Source organism: Danio rerio, chromosome 7 (assembly GCF_049306965.1).
Source record: "Danio rerio strain Tuebingen ecotype United States chromosome 7, GRCz12tu, whole genome shotgun sequence".
Taxonomy (NCBI): Eukaryota; Metazoa; Chordata; class Actinopteri; order Cypriniformes; family Danionidae; genus Danio; species Danio rerio.
Window position 1 is genome coordinate 56,464,928 of NC_133182.1, and position 12,084 is coordinate 56,477,011.

At 34.0% G+C, this 12,084-nt stretch overlaps 1 protein-coding gene across 1 annotated transcript in view; it reads right to left on the reverse strand.

Moving 5' to 3' along the window:
• Positions 1-10,837, reverse strand: part of piezo1 (piezo type mechanosensitive ion channel component 1 (Er blood group)) — a 188,287-nt gene extending 177,450 nt beyond the window's left edge. The window contains exon 1 of the mRNA XM_691263.10: positions 10,258-10,837. Within this exon, the coding sequence (XP_696355.4) occupies positions 10,258-10,321 (64 nt within the window). The 5' untranslated portion in view covers positions 10,322-10,837. The remainder of the gene's footprint in view (positions 1-10,257) is intronic.
• Between the last annotated feature and the right edge of the window lie 1,247 nt (positions 10,838-12,084).

Genomic DNA, 12,084 nt, shown 5'->3' on the forward strand with positions numbered 1-12,084 from the left:
TAAAGGCAACGACAAAAGTCTTTATATTGTTTTATAAACATTGCTCAGCAACATGGACACCTCCATATGGTGTTGAAAGTGTCACATACTGTGTTTTTAAGGTATAATTCACCCAATATCATTTCTGTCTTAATGTAAGGATGTTTTGAAGGCCACAAAATCATGCATGAGCACATGACGCACTGTTTGTTTACTACTGACAGGACGTGCGCGTGCCCGCCAATGGTGTCTACATTAGTGAACAGACATGCATAGTCTGACATTAACAGGTAATAAAGTTTTAAATAACATTCAGTTTGTTACACAGAGCGATCGTTCGAGAGACACTCAGGAAGTATAGCTGCGTCCCAAATGGCACACTATACACTATGCACTCATGCACTATGTACTTACAGTATGCACTTACACACTCAACAAGATAGTATATGTATGTAGTGTCGTCCCAAATGGCACACTAATGTTTTTTTTTTACTAAGCGGTAATTCAAACCATTTCCTTAATTACGTTTGATGGTAGCCAAATTAGTGAAATAAATGACCGTATTATCAAATAATACCTGCCGTGAGTATAACCGCATTCACCATTAGGAGGCACTATAATCACTCTCGTAGGAGAATTTTGCTTTCACCATCCAAAATAAATAAAGTTATCCAACATGTGCGCCTGATAGCTCCGCCCCTTCCGCTACGTAAGCAAACCTGCGGTCGTTGAGTGCATAAAGTTTCCATCATTACACAGTTCACTTTACTGGCTAAATGAGTGCATCATCCGGGTAATTAAAGTGCACTTAATATTTTTAGAGTTTTCAGTGTAAATGCACTACTTACACTATTTATACAAAATGGTGTAGAACAGTGCATAAGTATGCGATTTGGGACGCAGCTTATGATTTGCATAGCTACTCAGCTAACATGAAAGCAACTGTCATATTTCCTAGTTCATTTAAAAGACCCGCCCTCAAGTGACTCAGATTGGTCATCTATCATAATGTGCTGTGATTCGCGGATCGGCTCCACGTCACGCCCATACAAGCAGATGCTTTTGTGCTGTGTAAACAGTCAATCAACCTCATGCCTGCTCTCTAAAAATAACATCTGATAAATGTCTGTAACAAGCGAAAATGGGTTGTGGCTCCTTTAAGAGAGATTGCCAGTGTGTGTGTGTGTAAGTGTGTGAATTGTCTGTAGATGTGTGTAACACAAGAATCGCATGTGCGCGAGATCAATGTTTATTTTTATTTTTCTCTGATGCTCGGATTAAGTTATTTTCTGTAATATACAGTGACACTGTTGACAGAAGAGTAAAGACCAACACGTGGAATGCAACCCGTGTGAACCTTGATTGATTTTTCTGCTGCAACATGAGCTCTCTTGTATTTCTTTTAACTCAACGCGTTACATGACGTTTTTCACATATATTCAGAACATGCATGTGTAAGTAATATGAATCATCCACATATCTTTTGCGAGTTCACTATCCGAGATGTAGAACGCAGGAAAAGCTGCCTATAGAGAGACTTTTAAAAGTCTTGGTAAAAGACTTGGTAAAAGTATGTTTGTGATCTCACTGGCCTGGAAGTATTTTTTTGTATTTTTTGTATTTTTTTTTTATTTTTTTGTTATTATTGAGAAATAAAAATAATAATAGCCAACTGATATTAACCTTTATTTTACATTTACATAATCATGAGAAAATAGTGATCTTGATTTTAAGCCAAAAAATCTTGATTTTTATTTTATCCAGAATCTTGAAGCCCTATTAGACAGTAGCGTCACTACAACACTATTAGCTTAGCTACATGCCCTAGTAGTATGGTGGTATTTTGTTGACAGTTTTATTAATAAAATGGAATTAGCTTGAAATGAAGCTGGTTTAATTACAAAATGAAATTTAAGTAAAACAGCTTAGCTGTAAGCTACTTTTGCCATGTAGCTCTTAGCGTTCTACATTTCCCAAGATGTAGCTTTTACAGTAGTTAAGCTACATTTTAAGCAGAATAACCAACGCCATTTCAGGGCAATTTATAACTTTTTTATTTACAGGCTGATTCATATGAATTTGTACAATCTCATTCGTACAATTTAGTACGCTTTGCTTATCCCCTAATGATGAATAAGTTTAGGGGTGGGATTTTTTGCCAAGCCTCCTTCTAAAAATCATACAAAAAAGCCACTAAACTGGCAAAACGTAAGCTAGTTATGTTTCCTTAAGAGATCAGGCTGGAGTAACTGATTTATTATCTTACTACATTTTTTCTTATAGCTTGCCAATCACTGTGTGTCAGATACACAAGCTTCTTGCACACGTCCACAAGAAGGCACGTGAACCACTGACCTAAACCCTTCTTTAAAGCAAACCAATAATGTTTTCAAAAGCAAATGTAAAAGACAAGTGCACTATATGACCACACAGCTTTACCTTGATTGAGTTTTCCATTGCTTTTAACTCTTTTGAGGAACCGTGCTTCGCTGAACTCCATCCAGAGCACTTTGCTCCACAAGATCAACACTGTATAAAGTGAACAAACTGATCATGCCAGGAAAGTAAAAAAGGATAGAAAAATAGATAAATGAGGCAAACATATTCGATTACAAGTCATAGACACTGTAAAGTGTATGTCCTTCAGTGTGAAGAGGAACTTGTTGTCTAAATCTAAACTTATATACTAGCATGAAAACGCCACAACTAAAATTCTGTTTTAACATTTTAAAATAAAGATGGATAAAGATTTAATGAAAAAATATTTCAAAAAAGAGTTCCTTTTTACAAGAAACAAATCACATTTTCTGTTTAAAAATTTCATGAGGTTCAATGCATTAATTATTTCCTTAAAATTTCTAATTCAATTTCTGATTTCTTTTTAGTTTGTACTAAGCAAAATGAAAGTGGGCAAAATGCTTCTTAAAAATCAAAATAAATGTCTGTATATTCAGGTCTTTATCCACTAAATCCAAAAGAAGCATTAGCACAATCAGCAGATTAAGATTTAAGTGTTAGATGCTACAGTTGTAAATGGGGTCTGAAACAATTTCAGCTTGAACAATTTTTAGATGTGGTCAAAATGCTTTTGATCAGTAAACCATCTCTGCTGACCACTTGTGATCACACCTTAACACCAAATGTTAACATGTTTAACACCTACAGAAATAGTTTAAGACAAACACTACTGACTGTACCTCTCAAACGGCTAATGACCAGTGCTTTTAACCTTTCATTTGCATAAAGCTTCATGGAAGGCATTTTATGATCTTTTGATAAGGTTCCCCTTGCTCTTATATAAAGCCAAACAACTGTACATGACCACATACAGTATGTGATAGTCTAAAGTACCCGTGGATTGAAACTGCTACTGTGTGGTCATCTTTCTCACTTTCAGATCGGAAAACAAAGCAGGACACATTCCCTAAAGTGTGCACTAAAGCGACAAAGTGAGACACTTGCAGGAAGGCCTGATTCCTTTGGTGATGCACACTTTCCAGCCACGGGCCAACATTAGAGCATGCCAGGTTTCTTTAGGGGCTTATTGAGGCTTTGTTATGTGAGAACATACTGGTTAGCGTGGAAGCTTTTGCTGCTAACACACCAAGATTCTTCTGAGGTTGCCCTCTTTTACAGTTGTAGATAATGTGAGTCATTCAAAACAATCAAATAAGCCACATTCATTGTAGTAGCTTTTTATTAAAGGGGACCTGTTATGCAAAAAAAATAAAATAAAATAAATAAATAAATACAGTTTAAACACAGTTGTGTGGCAACAATGTGTGAATATAGCCAGCCTCGAATAGTAAAAATGTATTGATTTTATTTTTTATAATCAAATTTTACAAAAACAGCCTGCAGAAACATTTTGATTGACATTCTCCCTATGTACATGTTATCAGAACAGGAAAGCTCCGCTCATTAGTGATGATCTCTCCCTCATTAGCATAGACAGCCCTGAGTGAAAAGCAGCCGTACACCATTATAGTTTTCACTTGCTGTAAATAATGTTAGCGATTAATGTTGTGTTCAAACTATGCTATTTGCACTTAAATAGACGCGTGAGTTTACTCGCTTCATTTGAAGTCAAAATCACTTCACAATATATGCTGATTCATGTCATGGGTGGGGCTTCTGTTTGCCCCGTGTCTCTAGCGTTGTTGCTAAATGACTAACATGGATTTTTTTAAGATAGTAGCTGTGCTTTATGGGCTTTAGGAAGGCTAAAAAACAGCGTAGATTAGTTTGGCGTCACTTCTAAGTGACCTAGATCCTTTCAGAGGTGCACCCAGCTCAGTGAGTTCATCAACTCCTCCAGAAACTATACCTGGATGATGGATAATGGAGGCTTTCAGCTGTGCTTCAGACTGAGCCAAGCCCAGTTTGATAAGCTGTTGTCAGGTATCAGCAAGAGGATTTCCTCTCTGGACCTCAACAATTTATTTGCATGAATCGTGTCAGTCGCGCTGCCATATTTGCACAAATTTCGCTGCAGGATCTCTATTAGCGTCTTTGCATTGACTTAAGATGTAAATCACTTGCTATTGGTGCTTAATCAGTGTGTGGTGTGAACGCACCATTAGAGGATTATAAATAATGGGGGCGAGGCAGTGGCACAGTAGGTAGTGCTGTTGCCTCACAGCAAGAAGGTCGCTGGGTCGAACCTCCGCTCAGTTGGCGTTTCTGTGTGGAGTTTGCATGTTCTTCCTGCCTCCGCGTGGGTTTCCTCCGGTTGCTCCGGTTTCCCCCACAGTCCAAAGACATGCGGTTCAGGTGAATTGTGTAGGCTAATTTGTCCGTAGTGTATGAGTGTGTGTGTGACTGTTTCCCAGAGATGAGTTGCGGCTGGAAGGGCACCCGCTGTGTAAAAACTTGCTGGATAAGTTGGCGGTTTGTTTCGCTGTGGCGACCCCGGATTAATAAAGGGACTAAGCCGACAAGAAAATGAATGAATGAATAAATGATAGGTTTTAAAAAATGAAACACATGAAAAACAAATAAAAACTGGAGTTTAGGGTGGCACAATATATCGTTTTAGCATCGATATCACAATGTGCAAATCTGCAATAGTCAAATCACATGATCTGCAATGTCAAATTGGAATCATAAATAACCATTAAACACACTTCAAAACGTGATTTGTGGAGTCATTGCAAAGTTAAATTATAATTTAATAACAAAAGTATTTTATTTGTCTGGGTTTTTAAGGCTTGTGGTTGTAAGATTTCAAATTTAAATCATTAAATCAATTTTCATAATTTAGGTACAAGTTTGCTACGTTAACAAAGATAAATAATGTTAATTATTCAATACAATAAACATTATGAAGTGTTATTTTATTATTGAATTTATTTACCTCAATACTGTTAAACTCCAACTGAAAACCAACCAACTCATAACGTGTGATTTAACTCATTTTTATCTTTGTTTGTTGTTTCATCTTTGCTTTAGTTTAATTTAGTTTGTATATTTTATGCAAATGCACTCCCCTACAAATGATTCCAGTCATTATAGAATAAGGAATTGCTTCCATATAGGATCATCTTGTGAAATAATATTCATATTGCATTAAATATCGCAGAAAAACCACCAATATTGTGCAGCTTTCTCTATAATCTGCCTTCTTCTGAAACACTTTTTTTGACATTTTCAGTTTTCACAGACATAAGGTTAGTCCTGTTTTAAATCTGCCACTATGCTGACACATAGGCATTTGTAGCTCCACCCCTTATAAACGAGAAGAATCTCATTTGATTTTAAAGTGACAGTTATGAAAACAACACAATTTAGATCAAAGCCTAAAAGTGGCAGTTTTAAAGAGATATAAAACATTATCTGTGTTATTTTGAGCTGAAACTTCACAAACACAATTTAGGGACATCAGAGATTTGTTTTACAGCTTGTAAAAGGAGACATAAAAGGTCTCCTTTAAATAAAAGACTAAATAAAAGCTTTTTAAATGAAAGTTCAATTGTCACTGAAGAGCACGTGGGGAGCTTCACAAATCTGGTTGACCGCATGCGTGTGTCTGAGGAGAGCCCGAGACATCTGCTGCACATTGCGATTCTTCCTGTGCCACATGAGTCCCTCATGACATGACAAACCACATGTTCAGACAATATCCTGTCAACAGTCTGCCACTGGCTAATCTTTACCTGCCCGGGACACTTTTATATGATCTGTTTAAGACACATGCCAAGATGTCACTCTATAACATTCCCCTAGGTTTATATATTTTTCTTACAGCCAGGGGTGAAAAGTTAAATATAGAAACCTGTCTGGCCCGACAGCAAACAGAGGCTTTTCACACTACGCTTAACCCAGTGCTATTAATGCCCATGTTTCATACTTTTTAGCACAGTTTTCAATTCTAGCTTCCAAAACCCTGCAGTGCTAACAATAAATGACTAAAGGTGAAATAATGGGGTGTAAAGACTTGTTTAGCTGTTTAACAATGTATCCGTTGCTAAAGTTAAAGATGCTTAGCCAATAAAATATCAAAGCACATCGAGATTTGTTTTTAGACATCTATTTTACAATTTTGCTTCTGCAGTTATATTGATTAATTTATTAATAACTATTCAGAGAAAGTCAGTCTGCAAATGCTGTGTAGTGTATGATGGGCACACATTTATTATTATTATTTAAAGATTAAATGCATCCATAGAGTGTGTTGGATATTTTGAGTAGGGCTGAACAATACATTTTTTGAGCACTGATATCGCCATCAGTGTATCTGCAATGGTCACATTGCAGAATTAAATTATGTATTAAAGATAAAAAGACACAGATATTATATTTAATCTTTTTTTTAATATATATATATATATATGTGTGTGTGTGTGTGTCTGTGTGTGTGTGTGTGTGTGTGTGTGTGTATGTGTTATTTCTTCTGTACATCTGTTATATTGATGATTGTTCAATTTCTGTACTTTAATACTGTTAGACTCCGTAGAAAGCCATAAAGCACTGTGTATTTATTTATTTATTCATTTATTTTGTTGTTGCTTGTAATTTTTTATAATTTATGCAGATTCATGCAAAAATTACTTGACCATTTAAGTCATTATAATATTTATATCGTTCATATCATAATATATATCGCAGTAAACAAAATATGGATGGACGGATGGATGGATGGATGGATGGATGGATAAATGGATGGATGCATGGATGAATGGATGACATACAGCCAAGCTACCATTATTGTTAAAGCCAATATACATACTGTATACAATATATACATATATACAATATATACATATATACAATATACACAATATATACAATAATATACAATATACATAGTTACTGTATATGTGATGTCATAAGGTCTAATATATTTCCAAATCACACCATTACTAGGATCATTAAAGGGATGGTTACAAATCTTTATGACTTTCTTTTTTTCAATTTAACAAAAAAGAAGATATTTTAAAGAATGTCAAAAACGGGTAACCATTGACTTTCATAGTAGGAGAAGCAAATACTAGGGAAGTCAATGGTTACAGTTTTTCTTTTTAAAATTACTTCTTTTTTTTTGTCAGCCGAAGAAAGAAATGTGTGAAAGTTTGTGACGAGATGGTTGAATAAAATTGAATTTTGGGTAAACTATCCCTTTAATGCTATAAATCTGTAAAATGTTGTTTTAAACCAAGGATTACAGAGTAAAATGACAGGATTAATTAGCAACCCAATTAGAACTCTGACCCTTGGGTTAACAACTTCAAGTGCGAAAGAAACCCAACAACACATAATAGCACTCTTCATGGGAGACAGGATTAAACAACGCGAGCTTAAAAGTGTTCATTCCTGGTTGAATGCAAGCAAATCAAGCAGGAAAAGAGCTGTGAGGGGAGACAGTTAAAAACAGGTCTGAGGAAGAAAACAGCTGTGAGTAGCGATGCACACAGCAGGAATGCCTGATGTATCCTTAACTACGTTTGGGCCCAGAGGAAATGCGCTTCTCGGGTGTGTCTGCAAAACAAACACCTGAATGAAGTGAGATCACCCACCCAGTCAGTGGGGCACATTTAAGAAGTGAAGCTGATGTTCAAGAGTGAAACGCCTAAGGTTATTTTAATAAATAAATACACTTAACTATAATTGTATACTTAACTATTTAACAATGCATTCAATTCTAAAATAAATGATGGTCAGCCAATGAAATAACCAAGCACATGGAGCTTAGTTTTTAGTCATTTACACATATTTGTCTTCTTTACTTTCGCAGGATTTGATTCATTTATTAGTAATTGATCAGGGCTAGGCATACGCCAGTGTAAGATTCTGACGGTATGATAACCTTGGATAAAAATATCACGGATTCATGGTACTGTGATTACTGCTCCAAAATAAGTTCTTTTTTAATGTCTGGGGGGGGAAAAAACAATGACTTTGAACAGCCCCATTGAACACAATATATTTTATATTAAGAAACATTTAAAATATTTTGAAGAGTAGCTTTTAATGTAGAAGTTCCTTTTCTGCTGGATGTACAATTGCCCTAAAAAACTAAATAAAATAGTTGTGAATAACAACTTACATATACCTTTGGAACAGTATAACAGAAAATGTTGGCGTTTTAAAACCTTGACTTTGCCAAACCGCGGTAAACCTTGAAACCAATATTGTCACATGCCTAATCAGGGCTACACTTCCAAAAACCATTGTGAATATAAAAGCTGAACACTGTTTTATTTTGTCTAAAATTTGGTGCCAGTCTGCAGTCTATGCAAAATGTCATGTCTGTGTATGCGTGTGATTATATAGTAGTCAACATTGATTGATTATAAAGGTTTTTCATTTTGTCCTACAAAGCAATAATGGGTGTTGTGTGTGTGTGTGTGTGTGTGTGTGTGTGTGTGTGTGTGTGTGTGTGTATATATATATATATATATATATATATATATATATGTGTGTGTGTGTGTGTGTGTGTGTGTGTGTGTGTGTGTGTGTGTGTGTGTGTGTGTGTGTTTATATATATACCCACATGTCCGGCAACTCTATACATATATTCCTTTAAAATAGCATAATATCTAAATCAGAGGTGTCCAAACGTCTTCTTATGATGTGCCAAAAAAACAAACTTGATAGAGTATTGTGGGCCAAAGGTAAATATAGCAAACTGCATTTCATTAAAGTTGCCAAGGGTAATTTCCTCATTTATTTCGTAATATTTCAAAGTAAATAGCAAAAACATTGTAGAATTGCATTATCTTATGCATTATATTACTCTTATTATGGATTTATTACAATGAAAGCAAATAATTCATGGTATAACATGGAGTTCAGTGCTGCATACACCAGTCAAGTAGCCAATGTCTTGTGCATTGTCCTTTATCTGTCAAGTAACAGTACACTGTAAAAACCAAATGTCCACTTAATCAAATGAAATTTTAAGTTAAATCAGAAATGACAATATCTGTTTAATGTATATAAATAAATACACTGTAAAACCCAACAGTCCACTTTATAAATGAAATGAGTGTATTCTACTTAAAATTTACTGAAAGTTAATTCTACTCATTTGAAAAGAGTTTTGAACTCAGTGTTGAAGGTAATGAGTTAATTAAATACCTCATTACTTCAACTTAAATGAAGAAAGTTCACAGTACGCATTTGGATTAGTTTTTTACTCAAATGGTTTGTAGCAATCCGTTTCCTCAAACTGTTTGAGTTGCCTTAACTTATTGGGTTTTACAGCACTCAGTTGGTTTGAGTTTTATTTATTTATTGGGTTTTACTGTGCTCAAATTTCTCCATTTACTCAAATGCATTAAGTTCACAGTACTCATTAGGATTAGTTTTTAAACCTATATGGGTTGAAGCAATTGGTTTCCTCAAATGGTTTGAGTTGACTTAACTTATTAGGTTTTCCAGTGTACCTGTCCCTCTCTTCTCTCACACATCAAAGATTACCATGGGCAAACTTTGACCCGTGGGCCCTAGTTTGAGCATCTCTAATCTAAATGATGCAAGTATGAGGGTATTCAAAACTTAATGGTAAAAACATTCTGAGCCAATAAATTACTATTTAACATTTCTAAATGTATGAAACCACACAGAAGAAAAAAAAACAACAACAGCATGAAAACAAAATTCGTAAGAATTTGCTGCTACTATTTTCAGGAACATTTTCCAACTTATTTATGACCTGCACAGCTAAAATGTTTAAGTTAACTCAAATAGAGCAAAAAATAAATAAATAAATAAAATAAAAAATAGGAGGAAAGCATTTGTCATAAAAGGTGTAAGGAGAACACGTTGAGATCTTACCTGCCAGTAAAAAGATGGGCAGCAGACAGCAGTAGAGCAATCCGCATACCACCTGAAGCTCCATGAGCGACACTTCCACTCACATTCCTCCCACGACACAAATCCACATCTCCAAACACAGGCGAGGAAACACGCTACATGGCGAATACGAACTCTCTCGGCTTTTACTATCAGTTTACTAACATTAAAACGTCGGTACTAATCGATAAAACGACTAAAAGGATAGAGCATCGATTAAACTATTAAAACGCCACCAGCAAAGCCTTCTTACAAATGAACAAACATTGTCTTAAGACGTCGCGCTTAATTGTTTCGATAAAAACCTGCTTTATGAAAGTCCATTATTCATTGTACATCTTTATGGAAAATGTGATTCACCGCCTCGGCGTTTGGTAAACTTTCTTCAGGCTTTCTTCCGCTCTAAAGTTGGTCTAATTACCTCCGAGTGCACAAGAGAATGTCCACAAACTGTATTACAATGTCACAACATTCATAAAGAGAGTTTGTTCTGTGTAGTCCGAGCCGCGTCCCAACAGTTAGTTGAAAGTAACTCCCTCTCTGACGATAGATAATAACTTGTGCCAGAGCAGTCACGTCACTTAGTTTCTACTGAGAAATACGACTCGTGCAACAATCTGACACCCCGTGGCCTTTCAACTTCCAAAACAGAGGAAAACCAGTTATAGAGTTTCTTTGTTATTTCAGACCTTTGGTTCATGTTTATTATTTCCGCTTTTTTAAAACTTCATTGTTTTTTAGGCATTTAATTACAAATTTGGTCCAATAAACATTCCCAAAGCAAATGACAATAAAACATGCAATATACAAACAATACATACAGAAATATGGTGATAATAGATTAATACAATAATAAAAAAATCACAAAAGGAAGCAAATAATAATAATAATAATATAATAATAATAATAATAATAATAATAATAATAATAATAATAATAATAAATAAACAACAATAATAATAAATAGAAACAATATTAATAAAGTAAATATAATAATAATAACAATAATAATTCATAAAAATAAACAACAAATATTAATAATAATCAAATAATAATCAAATAAAAAATAAATGAAAAACAAATAATAAAATAAAATTAATAATAATAAATACATAAATGAAAAACTACAACAATACTACTAATAAATAACACTATTTTTAAATTAAAGGAATTATAATAATAATAATAATAATAATAATAATAATAATAATAATAATAATAATAATAATAATAATAACAACAATAATAGTTGTAATAAATAAATAAATAAATGCATCAATAAATGAATGAATGAATGAATGAATGAATGAATGAATGAATGAATGAATGAATGAATGAATGAATGAATGAACTAAATACTGACCTTCTGTTATAATCTAAATTAATCTAATTCTCTTCAATTTAAACATTTCTTGCAGACTTTATCTACATTATGTGTTGTTATATTTTAGGAGCAAGATATAGACTTAAATTGTTAGTTACTTTTTTATGCAAAACTGGATATAATCTAGACAAGCCAAAAGTTACTTGAGACGATAAAACTGATATAACTTTAAATAACATAAACATTTAAATCCCTAAGAAGAAAACAGGCCTAGTGTAAAATAGGTATTCTTGTCTATACATAAAATAATTTGGATGTTTATTATAAGCATTTGGAAAGTTTAATGAAGAACAAATACATAAGACACAAAATATATCTAAGATCATTACAATAAATGCAAAAAAAAAAAAAAACTTTGGATGTTTTGACATTTCAGAGTGTGTATTATGCACATGCTCAAAATGTGGTATTTTATATTGCACTTT